Genomic DNA, 18,418 nt, shown 5'->3' on the forward strand with positions numbered 1-18,418 from the left:
CGCCGTAGCGCCCCGGATCGAGACAGCCACGGCGACCGTGCGCTCGCGTGGTATGGCCACCCAGGTGGCAGCAGCCCACGCGCCCCCTCCCCGCAGCAGGAACAGGGGAACACATGGAAGCGGAAAAGCTGAAAACCTACGTATCAAACTACAGGCAAGGTCACGGGTGAAGATGTGCCAGGGTTCTTCCTAAAGAGGCCATCACGCGTTTTGCTCAGTGCAGCTAAAAGAAAAAAACGAGACCAAACTGGAATTCCAGGGAGCTTTTATTGAGTTTAATCAACAAAGTCAGGATTTTACCCTTCATCTTCTCGGCACTGAACTCATGAAGCTCTTCACAAGTCAGGGCTGTGCTGCGCACACAGCCAGAGAAAATACATTCTCACCCCCATCAACCCGAGCTCCACTGGAGAGTTTGCCAATTACCAATTTAACAAAAAGCCAATTTCCCCCTCCCTCCCCAAACATTTTCAAGGACTAGTTCATGTCGTTTGCTGGTTAATAGTAGTAATAATAACAACTTCTGGAGCCCAGTGGATTATAATATCCCACCTGAATTGCAAATAGTTTTTCTTGAAATAAAAGTTCCAGTTTCTTTCAATAAAGGGAATAGTGACTATTTTCTTCTCCTGACACCCCTTCCTTATAATTACTGGTTTAAGTACAGCAAGGCTGTATCTTAATAAACCCATCCCTCCCCCCACCCCTCCTTACCCTTCCCTATGTTGTCTACAGCAGAATTTAACAATGCTTCCACGTAGGGACCTTCCAGTAACACAACAGTGAACTGAGCAAAACCTACAGAATAATCTGCCAAAGCCTCATTTTGAAGACTAGATGCAGCGTGCTCTTTGGTCCAGAGAGCTGGTTTAACACAAAGAAACTGCGACTCACAAAAGGGGAACTGGAAGTTTGCAGCAACTGGAGAACTCCCCATGTGGACTACTGTTGCCCAGCTTTTACTATGGCAGCCATACTGCTGGAGCTCCTGGGAAGGAAATTCATTTAATTCTCAGAATGCAACAGCAGAATTACAGCTCCATCAGAATTACACAGCCCAGCACCAGGACAAGAACCACCATCAGGGCAGCTCAGGAGACCTGGCACGGCAACTCTGTAACAGAAACCAAGGCAGGACAGCAGACTGTTCAGGTTTGTGCCCTAACAGTCATTTCAGAAAAGAAAGTGAGAAAAAGACCCACAAGCCTAAGCACGTGAAGCATTTTTAAATCCTTGGAGCAGACACCCTCCCCCATCCCAAGTAAAAATAAAGAACAAAAGGTCAGAATGAGATGATTTGATACCAACACGTACACAACATGACTTCATGTTGAGCTTCCCTGTTCTTACCCACAAAAAAAAAAAGGTCACAAAGGGCAAAGGAAAGATGCTCCCATCTCATTCTGGAAACTGAAACGTACTTGAGACCAACCCACCCCCCTCCCTTTGGGAATAGCCCCCAGTAACTGCAGTGCACTCCTGACAGCGCATACCCAGAGACCAGCCTCTCGTTTCTCCAAACAAGCTGGTAAGGTTCGCATCACCCTCTTCACAACCGCTTCAGCCAGCTGTGAAGCTTCATTTCAACCAACTAGCAAAGTGATGCTTTCAGACTTCCAAGGAGAAAAGTGCAGAGTATGTTAAGATTCTCATTCACATCATCTTTGTCAGAGGAAGTATTTGACCTTGGGTTCATCACTGAAGGCTGCAACTATTGCATAAATGTAAAGACTGGTACATGACCACCAAGAACAGGAGCTCACAAGGACTCTCAAGAAGCCAAGAATTATACAGTCCTTATGCCTGGGTAGGGGAAAAAACAGAAAAAAGAAAAAGAAAAAAAAAAGACCAAGGAAAAAAAAAAGACCAAGAAAAAAAAAAACACAACCAAACTAAAAAACCCCCACAACACTAACAACAACAACAAAAAAGACACACACGCTAAAGGGGGGGGGTGAAAAAAAAAACAAAACCAACCACACCCAACCCAAACAGTATTAAAAACAATTGTTAAACAAAAAAAATAAAACCAACTAGGATTATCCTAGTCCTTTGGAGCATCTTTCCATTTGCAAGATCACATCTGTTACAGATAGCCTACTAGCACCAAAAATAGGCTGCTTCCTTCTTGACAAGAAACCACCTACAAGTGGTGCCCCAGATAGTTTAGGTAAGTGCCAATCCTCTATTTGAGGCCATGTTTAAAGTAATACTTTCAAAAGTTCTGTGCTTCAAGAGGGACCATCGACACATGGCACCAGGCTAACCTACCACAAATCCAAGCAGAGCACACACGTCTGACTCAACATTGCTATCCTGGTTCTTGTTACATGTGCATGCCCTGGTAAGATACAACACTTTTATTTACATTTGTCATGTCTCTGTTGCACTAAAATGATCCCTCTTCTGTCTTTCTGGAAAATCATAAGCTGGCTGCAGTACAAGAGCAAGATTTACTTTTGGTCAAAGTTACCACCCACAAAATCCCACCCCCACCCCCAAAAAACACCCCAACATTGTTTACATTTAGTACCTGCCAGTCAGATGTATGCTGAGTGGCTCACAGCATGTCTGTGACCAAGCTCTTGAATTTGTACTCTAGTGCAGCATTTGCTACAATTACGGAGTCACTGGTGATGGAAAGAAAGGAAAAAAAAAAAGAAAAGAAAAGAAAAAAGGCAGCCAAACAAAAACTTTCCATCCTGTAGAGTTGTTGTCAGGAGGCACCTGGCTTCTCTTTATGATCCTCAAGGAAACGGATGGGTAAATCCGCCTTGCAGTTCCAAAGAATTTTGCTTCAATTCAGGGAAAAAAAAAAAAAGGGGTGGGGGGATGGTGCCAAAACTGGGAGAAATTAAGAGAATTCATTCCTGCCTCAAAGGTAAGCAAGCATGGTGTGAGTGCAGCATCTGTATATGCAATAAACAACTGAGCAAAAGGGACTGCGCTCATCCAGGTGCCTCCTGACAGTGTTGGTGAACAGGCTAAAAGGGAATTTAAAGAGTACTTTTTTGATTTGTCTCACTCCTTTTGCCTGTAGATCAGGCCAAACCTCAAGCATGTTGGGAGGGGCACAATTTAAAGCAACACTGCTTGACCAGAAAGCGCTTTTCAGCAATATACAATGCAAAGTGACAGGCAGCAATTCATGCCAAAACAGAGGAGATGGCAAGCAGCTTTCTGCAGCTTCTGACATTATCAGGGTTTGCCCTTGCCTGCTCTTAAGTCCGTACAGAGGCTGCTCTGGGCAGAAAATGCACAATGCTGCAGGAAGCAAATCAATCCCACACAATGCCAGGACTGTCAGCTGATGCATGTAAATCGGTTTGCTGTGTTTTCCTTTAAACCCAAATCGACGGCTTCTGCATACACTGCTCAGCCCCACTGACATCGCTGCATTCCCCTACACCATGATGGGACACAGGTCATGACCCCCCTTCAGAGCTTGACAAGTTCCTGAAGTTGCTAAGGGGGAAAATGAAGAGAATCCCCCAACAGGCTGAGCTACAGACTTGGAGGCCCGCAAGTGATCTCTTCCACAGGAGCGGTACAGGACAGTGTTGCCAGCGCCAAAGCAAACCCACCCTGACAAGGGACACTTGTAGAGGCCTGCTCTTCTCAGAGGTCAGAGCACTTCTCTTTGTTTAGCGTTGCAGAAAACTGAGCCCCTCTCATTTTTAGCTGCTCCCATAATCAGTCTAATCCCTTTAACCCCAGCAACCTTCATCACAAAAGTAGTTATATATGAACCCAAACAGAAAAAAAAAAAATATTTACAGAGTTTGTACAATATACACATCTGATTTTCTATGGGACACACTGCACCAGAGGAAAGAGGGCCATGGCTCTGAAAAAAAGTCTACATACCAAGTGCTGTAACTACTAATGGAGACTCTTAAGGAGACCAGTCTTTAGTGTTCTGCTAGAGCACAGGGCTTTTCTTACGGCTCCAGCAAAGGATGGCAGGCTACTCTTTCCCTCTGGAGCTATGATGCTGCACTTAATCAGCCCAGATTTTGTTTCTGTTTTAAATACAGGTATTTACAGTGTGGGTGAACTGCAGATGCATATCAACTCCTCCAAATTTAAAAAAAAAAAATTTAAAAAAAAAAAAAAACCAAAAAATTGAAGAAATTAGTAGTATTACCAAAACATTTCACCTCCCAGCCCCAGGCTTGAGTACTTGGGGAGGAGAAGAGGGGAAGAGAGGGGAACTTTGACCTGAAACCAAACCCGGCTGTTGATTCCTTGGGCTGTGTCAGAAAGGTGATATTCTGAATGGTCTCATAGCATAAGGCACTTTGCACGAATAAGTAACAAGCTCTTTAGCTTAAAAAACAGATGAGTAACCAGGGAGAAGTTGAAATGCACTCAGTCAGCGGTTGAAGAATTTGAAATTGCAGACAAGCTTGTGTTCATCAAGATTCTTCTCTTTTCAGGGTTTCTCTTCTTCCCTTGCTGCCCCTCCCACCCAAAGAAAAAAAAATTTAAAATCAGCAGTTAGTGCAACTAATGTTCAATCAGCACACAGTGCAAACAAGTGGAAAAAAACAAAAAGACATTCCTCCTTTTAACTTCTTTCTTTCTTGCTGTCAAATTTGAAAAGAAAAAAGGCCGAGCTCTTTAGTCTTCATAGTTCCGAAACGAAAAGACGAAGAAAAACCCACAAAGAGAAGGGTATCCCCAGAGAAACGATGTGTCACAGATCTGGATCCAAGGGCTTCACCTTCTGGCATGTGTAATCAAAGCCTGGAAAAAACCAAACAAACAAAACACCACCACAACACCCACAGTTAAAACAAAACCAGACCAGAAGTAAGGAATCACAATGGAAAAGCAAAGGGCATTTGGAACAGCTCAACCTCCACCACAGCTTTGCAGGAAGAGGTGCTGCTAATGTCCTACAACACCTATGGAGCACAAACACCTACACCGGTTCCTTGTCCTTTAGGAAAGTAGCAAACAGTCCTCAGGCAAGGGCACAGCATTCCCCTACAGAATGCCACCCAAGAGCCTTTTCCAAGTTTATTACCTGGGCTTTTTTTATTTATTTACTTATACAACACAGTGCAAATTCAGCCAGCCAAAGCAGAGGCTGCAAGTCAGCATGGCATGACTGGCTAGGGCTACTCTCCGACAATGTCAAAGAAAGGACCTCTCAGGATCTCAGGTAGTGATAGGACTAGGGGGAATGGAATGAAGCTGGAGGTGGGAAGATTCAGGCTGGAGGTGAGGAGGAAGTTCTTCACCATGAGAGTGGTGAAGCCCTGGCATGGGTTGTCCAGGGAGGTGGTTGAGGCCCTGTCCCTGGAGGTGTTTAAGCCCAGGCTGGATGAGGCTCTGGCCAGCCTGATCTAGTGTGGGGTGTCCCTGCCCACAGCAGGGGGGTTGGAACTAGATGATCCTTGTGGTCCCTTCCAACCCTGACTGATTCTATGATATTAAGATGAGCCTATCCAGCACTCTGTTTCTATGGCCACTATTTTTTTTTGTCACCCAAGAGGAATTTCAGCAGCTTAGCTGGGGTTCTCTAATTCATAGTCTCTGACAAGAGCACAAAAAGGAATTCTCTCCAATGCATGCTGCAGTGTCCGAGCTAGCATCTTAACTGAAACCAGGTCAATCGTCCAGTAGCTGTTTTGCTTGGCTGCGATCCAGGGCAAGTTTTCCTCTTACAAAAAGACTCAGTTTTACTTCAGGCAACAGTCAGAAAGAACACACTTGGGAGTCTCCAACACTGAAACCTCATTTTCTTTTAAAGATATGTAGGCAACCTTGAGCAGCATCAAAAAGGATTTACAGCTTTGCTACCTGCTGTCTTTACTTGCAAGAGGAGGAGACATCCAAAAACCCACCTGGATGTGTTCCGGTGTGACCTACTCTAGTTGATCCTGCTCTGGCAGGGGGGTTGGACTATGTCTTTCGAGGTCCCTTCCAACCCCTAACATTCTGTGATTCTGTGGAGAGTGATATGAACCAAAGGATGCCAAAGGTGCAGCACCTTTAGCCGCGTGACCCTGCCTCTTTCTTTTCTAACTGGCAAGGTGCTGAGGCTGTTCTCTCGGTGGTCTATTCTCAAAGCTACCCATTTCCTCTCCTCAACTTTGTGAGAACACTGCCCTCCTCTGGCTCTCGCTAATTTCACATTTTAGCTAAGCAACACAAGAAAGACTTCCTCAGGCTACTTAGTAGCCACCCTGGCCTCTCTGAATACCATACCTGTCTTCTCCTTTCCCCCCCTTTTTTTGGTCCCCTTAGTATAGGGTCAGCATTCTAATTAAAACAACTGAAAATTACCCATCTTGCCCTCCCAGCTTCAGCACATCCACAGACCTCCTTGCACCGATTATCTGTTTCCCATCCAGAGTCCCTTCTGCACACACGTCTCCCTCCTCCCCTGCAGTAACATCCACACATCAGCTCTCATGCAGCACCACGCCTTTGTTCAGGAAGGCATTTTACATACATACGTGTTTACTGTTTCTCATCTTCTACAGGTTCACTGTGGTATTCTGCCACATAAAGGCTCTTGTCAATGTTGCTTGGTATGGGTTTAATTTCAGTTCCCAACTGCTCCTCAATACTTTTCAGGTTGAAGCGGTCATCATAGGTGATCAAGTTGATGGCCAGGCCAAGGTGACCAAAGCGACCTTGACAAAAAGAATAGTCAGAACTGAGTACTAGAATGCCAGCTGAAAAGGTCTGTAGACTGTGGAGTTATTAGCGCTGCACCGTGATGATAAAAGCAAATACAGATCCCACAGGTCTCTGCAACTTTCCCATCTTTTTTTGGTCAGCAGTTGTGTACTGCTATAGGAGTAAGAAAACCCAGGAGGTTTGAAATGCTCTGATTACACCTCTTCATTAATTACCAATGAAATCTTCCACTACTGCACTATGCACACACACAGCCTTGCTTTGATAACACAGTTCTGGAACAACTACAAAGTTCAAGTACACAGAGTTCCTTTGTTCAGTGCCTTTCTTCAGGGTGTATTTTGCTGATGTCCAGACATTAGGCACATGCCTTGCAACACCCACAGCAGAAGAGCAGGCTTAAGAATTTTCCCCAAGTCCAAACAGAAGCATCACTAAGGCTCCTAAGAATAAAGCATAATAGGCCTTATTTTTATCATTAGGCTGTCCAGGGCAGTTTCAAGAGAACAGCTCTTTATTCAGATATCTGTGAAGATAACCATCTGTGGTGGTTTGTCAGGAAAAATCAAAGCTACCCACAGTAATACAGAGATCATAATCACAAATATGCCAATTCAAGCTTAAGAAACATCACAGTCATCAGCAAAGTTACATGCAAAAGCTGTTTTCCCTCTTACCTGATCTGCCAATACGATGGAGATAAGTCTCTGCCAGCTTTGGGAAATCAAAGTTTATCACCACATTCACAGCTTGTATATCAATACCTCGGGTAAACAGATCTGAAAGACAACCCGGGTCACAAAGAAAGTTAGTTTCAGTGGGATCAAATGCAGGGTGAAAAGATTAACAATGACTAACACTGGCTTGCACCAGTTTCTAGATACAGGCTTCCCCTGTATCAGAGAGTTTACATACTATTCTCTTACAGCTTCTTTTTGCTCTTATAAACCTAAGCACTACAAGAGGAATTACAGAAACACCAGACCTGCACACCTACGCTGAAACAGTGAGCACAGAGCCTGCTTTTCCCCCATCAGACTATTTCTGAGCAAATCTCATACAAGCCTCTCCTCACACACACTCGCATGTCACCAATGTCAGAACAGACTTGCGAGCAGGACTACATCCCACCAGCTCAGTTGTTTCTATTCTGCCTGCAGTGACTTTTGTAAAATGACAGAGAGACAGCTGATGACCAGCAGACTGCTGCAGTGCTGCCCAACAGCTCACAGAACAGAGAACTCGGATCACAAGTGGGCCAATCAAAACTTTACACATATTTTGAAAAGATGAGTACTGGGAACATCCAGAGTGAGCAGAGCTCTGTCGGGTGATCCTAGCCACAGTCCTGCAGTGCTTTGTAAAGCCCATAGAGGTCTCACTTGAAAATGCACCTACAACATCCCCTAGTGCAGAACACAGTCAGAACATTTGTCGGCAGGCTGCACCTTTGCCGTGTGTCACAACAACAAACATCTCGATGCCTAAAGAAGTGCTGCACCCTGCTACAGATCAGCTCGAAAAAGACCCTATGTTTTTATTGCAGGAGATGTGGTCTACCCAAGCTACTGGCTAATCCACTTGCTCTCAAGCCCCTTAGAAGCAGGAGAACATTCAGGAACTCTTACCAGTGCAAACAAGATTGCGGCATAAGCCATTGCGGAAATCGTGGAACACACGATTGCGGTGCTCCTGGAAAGACAGAAACAAAGCACAAAGGGCCATGACTTTCAGGAATAGTCAAATTCAACACAGAGCTTCAATCACATCCAGCTCCTCCCCCTCGTTATTAGAGTCAAAGAAAGCTTATATTTTTTTGTACTCTTACCCAGATATTCCAAAGAAGTTACCAGAGGGGCTTGTGGTTCCGCTTTTAGACAAAGGCACACGACTGTTTTAAAGCCTTCTACAGTTTTATCTCAGAACAGAAGCATCTCGAGTTACAATTACATTAAACACCCATCAAGGAACTTAAACTCCTGTTTTGAGTACTGCTGGCCCCCAGCCACCTGCCAGAGTCAATCCCTGCTTTATGCATTCCCTTAATAACTGAAGTTGGCAGTAACCTGACTTTCCAGCATGGAGCATTTTCCACTACTGATTCGTAATCAGGAGTGGGACAAGTCAATTGTCTCTGAAAAAACTCCTCTCACAAACAAGTCACTTTGGGCCACACAAAGACTACGTACTATCACTGTTAGGGACTGAATTCACAGTGGCAATGAACAAGCTGAAGGTTTCCACACAAACATAAATGCATTTTGTCACAAAGATCATCTACTGACTGATCAAAAGCACATAAAAATGGTACTTCAAGGAACCCATTTGCATATCTTTCTGCTCTCAATACCAACACTGCTTCTAGGTCTGAATTAATTACTGCTCTGTGTATGACCCAGCAAACACTGGCACCACCTAACAGTTCCATGAACAGCACCCTAAGCTTCCTCTAACGCTTTTATTTGAATAAACTCTAGCTTGCAGATAAAGTGAAAAGACTCTTTTCTAGCACAACTGTTTCACATGCATCAATTCAGACTTCTGAGATCTTTTAGTATACTTGCAGAACACAAGAAAATTGCAAGTATGAAGCTCAAGACACGTGAGCTAACATACAGACAGCTGACAGAAAACTCTGCACCAGCAAAGCTGCACTGAAATTCTTCACCTCCTATGGCAAGGCCACAGGTGCTCAGCAGCAGCTTTCACCCAGAGGTTTGCTCAAAGGCACCTCTCCGACTTCTGAGATTCCCGTGCAGTCATGGTGCAAGATTTACTGTTTGCAATCAGCTGAGTACTGGGGGGGAGGTGGTCATTTGTTTTAAGTCAGGTTGATTTTCACTACACAGATTATCGTGGCTTCCCAGGCTGGCAAATGCAGAGCAACAGCAGTGCCTTCTGACCACAGTCAGTGCTTACACTGCGCTAATTAACCCGACTTGAACGCCAAGTGACAGGCTACACCAAATAGCCTGGCAAGGGGGTTGGGGTGGGAGAGATCTCAGTCTAAAAACAAGTCAATACCAAAGCAATACATGTTTCAGTTTTCAAAGAACATACATGCTTAAAGCAAACATGAGGTATCATTCAGCTATGCAGTAAAGCTTGGGGTGGTGTGGAATAAACCACTGCTGGCTTCATACTCACCTGCCTCATTTTAGCATGGATATAGAAGCAGGAATAACCCAGCTGGGAGATCTTTTTGGCTAGCAATTCAACACGTTGAGAGGAATTGCAGAAAATGATCGACTGGTTGATCTGGAGCTGGACATATAAAGTAGCATGCTCAGTAAATGCAGCACTTCACTAGCAAATGATACAAGACTTAAGTCTTAAGCCCTTCCAGAAAGAAAGCCAAGCAGGTATGCTGGAAGTAATTTACACAGTTGGTATTTCTGTACAAGAAGTGAAAAACAGCTAATCAGTTCTGTACCACAAAGGTGCAGGACAAGAAGCAGGCATTCTGAGCTTCAGCCAAACGGCCTGTTCTGACACAGAAAATGCCTTTGCTACCCTTGCTCATTCTTGGTTTCAAGAGGTTAAAAAAAAAAAAAAGCCTCTGTGTGTTCTTTAGCTGGTCCTACTGCTTACCCTGGAAAACAGAGTATTGAGGCAGTGTACTTTCTGACGCTCAGTTACATAGGCATAGTACTGGGTGACTCCCTTCAAGGTCAGCTCCTCCATCAGATTAATCTCATAGGGTTTCTGCAAGTGGGAATTCTGAAAAAGGAAAATGAGGATAAAGCAGATACATCCACAAAGCAAACAACGCCTCCACGTCCCAGCCTACAGCACATTCACCTTCCTTCGTGGCAAAGATGAGCCAGCTGGCCCCTCAGCCTTCATGCTATGCACAAAACAGCCTGGGTAGAGTTTCACAAATGATTACTTCTAAATCCAAGGTGCCTGAGTAGGCCAAGCAGAAGAACCCTCTGGAAGCAAGTCAGTGCAGATGACACACAAATAATGTGCACAACTGAAGACAGTACCTTGCAGGCAAGAGCCAGCACACCTAGGTGAAGGCCAGCAGTTATTTTCCAATTCATGCCCTAGGCTTAGGCTGGTTTAGATCAAACCAGTCAAGTTTAGTAGATTAAACCAGTCAAGTTTGGTTATGTTTTTGAAAAAAGAGAACTAAAACCAAGGTTAAAAATGGGGCACTAACAGCTGTGCCTCGTTCATTCACACACTCCACATGCAGTGCTACCACAAACACATCTGCACTCACCATGAACTTCTGTACACTCAATGGAAAAGTGGCTGAGTAGAGCAAAATCTGCCTGTTTTTAGGTAGTGTGAGAATAATGTCTTCCATTATTTGAACAAAATCTTGAGACAGCAACTTATCTGCCTGTAAGACCAGAAAGAATGGGAAATTAAGTGAACAGGGCAAGATTTCAGTCTTCCGGTAGTGCTACGCTGAGGGCGGGAAACAAACCCAAACCAAAACCATTCTCCCTGCCCTTATGACGGGACTGTCCCCTTTGGAGCACAGCCCACACTCCAAAAGGTGCAGGATTTAGCTGCTGGAGACAGAATTAAGCAGTAAAAGGAAGCCCGCCCTCTCCTTGCTCTCAGCACTTTCAATTTAAGCCGAATTCAGGAAAGATAAATGGAATGGAAAGTGAAAACAATTATGAGGGCTCCTATCAGAGTCACCCAAGAGCTTTCACACAACTGTTTTCTCAGCTTATATACTACCAAGTGTTCATCAGTTTCATACACAACTATGTGGTGATAAGCACAGCTCGCTCCTAAACTGAAAGCAAACAAAAGGCATTCCTTCAGAACAGGCTGTGATCCTGCTCTTCAAAGATTGCACAGATGACAGGAAAAGCAAATCTCATTAGGTTGTTTTCTCCAAAGATCCGCACCCAGTAAAATTCTTCTGCAAAGTATCCTCTGAAAAATTCTGCTTACAGCATCTCTAAACAAAGTCCCATTTGTTGCTGTGCGTACTGAGGAAACTCACTGAGACAAATCAGTGCTTTAACTTAAACGTTAACATCCCAAAATATCTGACACGAGCAACTTGCCTCATCCAATACTATCATCTGGACATGCTCAACTTTCGCTACTCCTTTCTTGATGAGATCGAGAATTCTCCCAGGGGTAGCTATCACCACATGCACTGAAAGGTTGCAAGAGAAATAAAGAAACAAACAAGTGGGTTGAGTAAAACAATGTTTCTGACATTCAAGGCTGTGTTTCATACCAACAGTTTGAACAGATAAGGACAGCATTACAAAAAGCTAACAAAATACACTGTAGCCTGTTCTGGAACAGGCAAAGAGTAAGAAGCAGAAAAAGCCACAGACGAGTGGCAACTCCAGCACAGAGAAAGGCTCTAACCTGTATCATCCAGCCTCATTATGTCATCTCGCAAATTGGTTCCTCCAGTTGTTGCCATCACTTTGGCACCTCCCATGTGTTTGCTCACTTGGATACAGATTTGACTGACCTGCAGGGCTAGTTCACGGGTGGGAACAATCACCATTGCTGAAAGTTAACAGAGCCAGCATGAGTTACCAGTAAGACATTGTGTTTTCAGCACTAATCCTCAGGACAGTCAGACTTTATGAAAGCTACACTTCTAGGGTTTTGGAGTTCCACTCCGGGTCTTCTTAATGAAACCCAGAAGCTGCTTAGGACACGGCAAATTCTGTGCAAGGGTCTGCTGTCCCTCCACGTTCCCTCGGCACAAGGTCCCCCAGACAGCACGCTCGCTCTTCAAATTCCACCTCCTCTCCACCACTCCCCACTAACTTCCTTTGAAAGTGCAAAGGCTGCCCAATTTCATTGTCCAGCTTTAAATTCAAGTCTGCAGTGCAGCACTTGATACCACTACCTGGCTGCAGCTAAGTGAGGTCCCTCCCAGCTCACCTTGTATATTGTCCTTCTTTAAGTCTAGCCGTTCAAGTAAAGGAATGAGGTAGGCTCCACTCTTGCCTGTTCCATTTTTCGCTCTAGCCAAGATATCCCTACCAGACAAAGCAATGGGGATGCTCTCCTCCTGAAATGAAACGACAGATAGTGCATGAGCAACCATAAGCCACACTCACTGAAGAGGCAAGCCAAATTTAACTCTTCTCACTAACAGTATCAGCTGAAATCCAACTGTTTCACAAACAGAATATCCTGCAACTGCAAGCATTGCATACTCACAACAGAAGACGTTAAACCAATTGGTAAAGAGTTCCCAAACAAAACTATATTATTTGGCAGTATTGATCTTGCCTGGCCATAAGAAAACCAGGGATTAGGTACCCTAGGAAGGGTAAACCCACACCAGCATGTCAGGAAAAAAAAGTGACAAAAATCAGGAAAAAAGAGAATAGACAGACAGTCACAAGCAAACTCCTCCTATGGAAAAAGACACCCACCTGTATCTTAACAACAGAACCACACCAGCCCATGGAACTCAAAGCTGCACATTCCTGTGATACACTGTTCAACAAAACAACGTGCTTTCCTTTTGAAACTTCAACCACTCAAATACAAGCACCAGGTATTTCTCCCTTTACTGTCTTTTACAGCAGCATCTAAAGAACTCTCAGGTTCGGGGAAAGACGGCATATTCAGAATCTGATTTAAAGCAGACACATCCCCTAGAAGCCGCATCTTTCTCCTACCTTAAAGAGATCAAATGGCAGATCTGTGCCAATGATAATCCTTCAAAGGACAATTCAAAGGGAGCTCAACCCTAAAGTCTATGGATCAACAGTTTGTTACAAAACAAGCCTTGAAGTTTTGTAAAAGAAAGATGGAAGGACAGAAAAGTAAACTTGCTAACGTATTAATCCCTCTCCCATGATCTCCAGTATGCTCCCTCCGGACCCTTAGGCTAGTAAAGCCAAGACCTGGTGACAAAACCACAGCTGTCTTTGTTACCAACTCAAGATACAGCTTTCTGGAAAGTTTACAGAACAGCCCTGCTCTCACTGGGACTGCTGATGTGAGAGATGTTCCTGACAGAGAATTAACACAACAGTGCCTCCAGATGTAGAAGGAAAATCCAAGTTGACTTGTCTACAGTCTAAGTCAATCCCATCTCTAGGTCACCTGTGGCATGACTTGGCGATTTCTCAGTTGGGTGTTAGAAATTCTCACCTTCCCCAAAGGGCCTCCAAGTTCTCCCACTCACAAACCCCGTCTCCCCAAAGCATGACATGAGTATCCAACATTCAAACATGAATAAGAATTTCAATACACTTAGAAAAAAAAAAAGTAAATGCTGCTTGTAAGTAGTCTGTTCGTAAACAACCTGAATAGGAGATGGCTTTTCCCAGCCCATTTCAAAAATTCCCATCAGCAACTCCCGTTTCAAACAGTAATCTTCAAACTCGTTTCCTTTTGTGGAGGTCACGTCCTAAACAATCAAAAAAAGCACATCTGTCAGATTAGCTCATACAACCACAGCTGCAGGATGCTCTGACTCAACGAGAGGCTGCCTCTTAATCAGGAGCTGCCACTGATCTGTGCAATGCCACGCAGTGGAGCAGGCAGCAGCAGCACTCTCATAGCCCTGCCTCGTAAGACACTGACAACCAGCCCTGTGCTGTAACACTACCACAGTAAGAAATCGACTGTAAACTCCATCTTGGAGCTTTCCAAGAGGCATCTCTACCAAGCAGTGGCATAATAAATTCTTCATTTAAAACAGCAGGAGCTGAACTGCTTTTGAACCTTTGCTTAGGACAAATATTTTGCCACTGCATCTTGTCCTACAGATTTTTAGGTTTTTTTACTACAATTCAATCATCCTTACCGAAGTTTTGATTCTCAAATCCTTTGGAGGGAGTTTTAAAGTCTTTTTCCAGTCATCACCAGGTCTACAGCAAAAATGAAAGAAAAAATTAAATTGTAAAAACAAATGGTTCAACCAATTTAGTTTGCCTTTTTACTCGATATACATCACACGTGTCTTCGGACATGGAAGATTTTCAGCTCCTGAAAGCCAACAGTGCCTACACACAAGCTCAAGTCTTCTCCCAGCTAAGCAGGATGCAACACGCAGAAAACTGTAAACGGAGAGAACTGGCAGCCTGCCAACCACACAGAATCTGTGAAATCTTCACCCAGTCACGATTCAAGTCCCATTTTCAGGGCACCAAATGAATCCAGCAGCACACAGATTTAAAACTGAAGACTAACTTAGTCATATGACAGAAAATGCCCATAATAAAGCCACAGGAGAATATTTCATCACTCACTTTAATAATAATCTTGCCCAGGAAACTCTTCATCCATGAGTAATGCAAGATGATAAAAAGTACCCTGGGAGAGAAAACTGAGCAAACAGGCGTTCCCCTTGGAGTGCCATCCCTTGCTCTCAGAGAGATTTGAACACCCATCCTCTCTTGGAAGCCACTGTACAGAGGAGAGCAAGTTCTCTTCCCCAGTCCCAGGAAGCCCTGATTGGCATTTGCTGAGTTTAATTCATTGGTTTCACAACAGTAACTTACTTTAAAAAAAGGAAAAAGGGCAAGGTGGGGAGGGGGAGGAGGAGTTTAGCAAGCCTTTAGGAACCTGTGATAACAGCCTGTTTCAGCTTGGGCTTTGTTGAATGAAAGGCAGAGCATTACACTGAGGAGAGCAAGTGCTACGATTTCAGATCAAGGACAAAATGTGATTGACTTGAAGAACCTCTCACTGCGAGAAAGAGCTGCAACAAACAATTGCAAAGCATACACAACTCAACTGAGACTAGGTGGCATCTACTTCTGTCTTAAATTTCATTTCAGTTCCTTCCTGCTCCCCAACTTCCCTCTCATACCACTTGCAAAGAGCAAAGAAAACTGGTTACTGCTCAGCGGGCTACACGTTCTGAAAGGTAAAGCACCAAATTCCCTTCTCACAAGAAGCACACTGCAAAGAGAAATGCCAGAGAGGAGGCTGCACACAGAAATACAGCTTTCTCTTCATCGTGCACATCACAGGACACTTCTAACCACCAACGTCATAACACATAGGGAACCCAGAAACACTTTCCCATGCATGATTTTTAAACATCTCTACTGCAGAAGCTGGTACAAACACTTACTTAATAGCGGTGGTCATACTCTGTGCTTGCTGTTGAGTGCCGTTGTTGATTGTGTTGGCATTTTTCAGCTGGTTCATCTGTTGCTGAGTTTGTGTGCCTCCACCTCCTGGGGCCCCGCTGGGTTTTACAGGGCCTCTCAACTGCCCATTCTGACTGGATAGACCCATTATAACAGGGTTCTCTGTTCTGGCCGTGCTCATGCTTTTGTTTTTAAAGATGTCTTTTTTAGACCTCAAAACTTTGAAAGTCAGTACAGAAACTGTAATAACAGTTTATTAGACTCTCCAAAATGAAGAGATAAATAAGTCTTGCTCAATATATGAGTCCTTTATTGCAATGCAGGCAAGCACCTGTAAGTCACTCCAAGTATAGTAACTTGCTCTGATGCACTGTGGATCAACTTTTTTTTAAAAAAAGCCCTCTATGGAAGTTGAGTTCTAGCAGAAGTCATTCACTTCAATCTGCAAGAGAAGCAGACAGCAACGATTAGCACATGGAGCTTTGTCCAGAAAAACCCCATCACTTTACCTTCACGTTTTAAAAGCTGCTTCTTCCCAGGCAGTGTACAACAGCAGTACCTGCTGCCCTGCTCTTCCTCGGTGACAGCTATCCAGAGACGCATGAAGCTCTTCTCCCCTTTCTGCAACGCTGTGCACATCACCTTCTGCCACCAAAGAACGCCCAAGAGCTGTACTTTCAGCAGCCCTTCCACGAGTAACCACCTGACAAACACTACCTGCTCCCTATCTACCAAGCCTGAAAGACTCCGATCAATTTGGCGGTTAGTGACACCCCTATTTCTGGGGCCCAGCAGAGCAGCTGTGAACAGCTAAGCAGTAACACTATGCAGGAGTCGGCGACAGGAAGCGAGGCCACTGTGTCAAATGCACATTCCAGTCAAAACTGAGGAAACCCTTCAGTGACTCTGACTGCCCTCCTCCCTTCCAAAGTGAAACAGAATTACATTTCTTCAAGAAACAACAACGAAACCCAAACCAACCCAGCTTATCCTCTCCAGCCCAACAAGTGAGTTCAGACAAGCTCACACAAACTTTTAATACACATTTACACTTCATATCTAGCTTCCTGCTTCTGTGTCCACACGACGTTACCTTCCAGATGGCAGTAACAACTGACGTTGCACTCAAAGGTCCACGTGACCCCGCCTTTAGCAGAAAGCTCAGCAAAACGGTGGAGAGAGAATACAAAGTCTGCACCTTGCACAAAGTAATCATAGACCAGAGCTGAAAAATCCCTTACAGTACTAGCGAGTCAGGACATTCCCAGCCCAAAACCTCTCAGAAGCAACAGGAAGTAGGCTTGCCTGTACAATTTGCCATGGCAACACATCTGTATCTTGGGACAACACAAAGGAAAAACCAGCAGACTACTACTGATGCCCAACTTCAGCATCCACAGAAATACACGTTTCTCCGGTGAATTCAAGAGTGTTTCGAGAGGATGGAAAAGTAACTCGGACCGGTCTATTTCTCAGAGCTCCCAGCTGTTTCCAAGCATGCCTATTCCAGATTAGCAGGAATATTTTAAAACTTATAGAACTAGGATTTTTCTGCTACTTCTCTCCCCCACTGGAAAGAAGCACTGTTTCAAGACATCTTTGAAGAGAAGATTTCTCCTGCCCTTTAACTCTGTAAAATCCGGCCGAGCTACAGAAGTAATCAGGGCCGCCCAAAGGCACGGACGCCAAGGCCGAGTAGTTCACCAACGTTGTAGAAGGTGAAACCTCTCAGTCGCTTAACCTCCCTCGCTCGTAACTACCCTCGAAAAGGAAGGAGATCAAAAGAAAACGCACAGCTTCATCGAACTCAACTCTTCCTGCTGCGAGACGAGAAGCGCCACCATTTCGCAAACTGGCGGTCCGACGGAAAGAAAAGGGGCCCCGCACCACGACTCTCCCTCCCCAGGCACAGCACACGCCGGCAGGCCAGCGGTCCGGGAAGCCACCGCTAAATCCTTCCCTTCCTCTGGCGGCAGCAGACACCCCCACCCCCCACCCCCCCGCCTTAGCGGAGCGGGCTCTAGCACAAAGCGGCCGCGCCGCTCGCCCCTGCGGTGCCCATTGTTTCCGGCGAGTCCAGGCCGCACTGCGGCGTCACCAACGCCGCGGAGGAGAGCGGCGCGGTCCCCGGGCCCTGCGGCGGGGCCGGCGCCGCCTGTGAAACGCAGCTGCGCCACACCGGCACCTCCCGCCCGCGAACAATGGAGCGGCTCCCGCCAGCCATCGCCGCTCAGGCCAGCAGCGAGCGCCGCCGGGGCCCGGCCCGGTCCTGCACAGCGCCCCACAGTCCGGCCGCTCCCAGCGAGGCCCAGCCGGCCTCCCCCACCTCGCTCGCGGACCCCCGGTGCCGCCGGGCCTCGCTCAGGCCCCACCGCGGCCACGGCCCGCTGCAGGCCGCGAGGCTAGGCCGGACGGCGTCGGCAACACACACACCACGCCCCCGCCCCGCTCCCGCCGACCCACACCCGCCCTGGCGCCCTGCCCCGTCCTCACCGCCAACAGCCGCACTCCCCCCACTCGCCCAGGTTAAAAATCCTCTCGCTCCCCCTTGGTGCCTTGTTATGGCGACTCGACGCTCCAAGATGGCGGCTTCCTCCTTCCTCCCGTGCGCCCTCCCCCTCCCGGCCGGACAGCCTGACCCCGCCCCGCACGCAGTCACGCTCGGCGCGCGCCACGCCCAGTCCCGCGTGGGATCACGC

General features: G+C 45.8%; 1 protein-coding gene across 3 annotated transcripts; it reads right to left on the bottom strand.

The window, feature by feature from the left end:
• Window positions 1-248: 248 nt before the first annotated feature.
• Window positions 249-18,334, bottom strand: DDX6 (DEAD-box helicase 6). 3 transcript variants are annotated; one of them, XM_068167749.1, is made up of 14 exons: window positions 18,216-18,334; window positions 15,701-16,161; window positions 14,426-14,489; window positions 13,922-14,026; window positions 12,541-12,670; window positions 12,010-12,156; window positions 11,690-11,788; window positions 10,886-11,004; window positions 10,249-10,377; window positions 9,805-9,921; window positions 8,286-8,349; window positions 7,335-7,436; window positions 6,471-6,650; window positions 249-4,749 (listed from the first exon to the last, which is right to left on the bottom strand). In XM_068167749.1, the coding sequence occupies exons 2-13, from the start codon at window positions 15,898-15,900 to the stop codon at window positions 6,475-6,477; spliced, it is 1,452 nt and encodes a 483-aa protein (XP_068023850.1). In that variant the 5' UTR covers window positions 15,901-16,161; window positions 18,216-18,334; the 3' UTR covers window positions 249-4,749; window positions 6,471-6,474. The 3 variants fall into 3 exon arrangements, with proteins under 3 accessions (XP_068023850.1, XP_068023848.1, XP_068023849.1); XM_068167747.1 differs by having other exon boundaries at window positions 18,213-18,334; XM_068167748.1 differs by having other exon boundaries at window positions 6,467-6,650; window positions 18,213-18,334.
• Between the last annotated feature and the right edge of the window lie 84 nt (window positions 18,335-18,418).

Source organism: Melanerpes formicivorus, unplaced genomic scaffold (assembly GCF_026170545.1).
Source record: "Melanerpes formicivorus ecotype bairdi unplaced genomic scaffold, bMelFor1.0.p_v2 SCAF_123, whole genome shotgun sequence".
In the NCBI taxonomy this organism is placed as follows: domain Eukaryota; kingdom Metazoa; phylum Chordata; class Aves; order Piciformes; family Picidae; genus Melanerpes; species Melanerpes formicivorus.

What these genes read in the sequence shown, in the direction of transcription:
- DDX6 (XM_068167749.1), bottom strand. Translation starts at nt 15,900, where the DNA reads ATGAGCACGGCCAGAACAGAGAACCCTGTTATAATGGGTCTATCCAGT. An exon ending in AATGAGGCTGGATGATACAG is followed by an intron (nt 11,789 to 12,009) that starts GTTAGAGCCTTT and finishes GCAACCTTTCAG; the next exon opens with TGCATGTGGTGATAGCTACC. An exon ending in GATAGTATTGGATGAGGCAA is followed by an intron (nt 11,005 to 11,689) that starts GTTGCTCGTGTC and finishes TCTTACAGGCAG; the next exon opens with ATAAGTTGCTGTCTCAAGAT.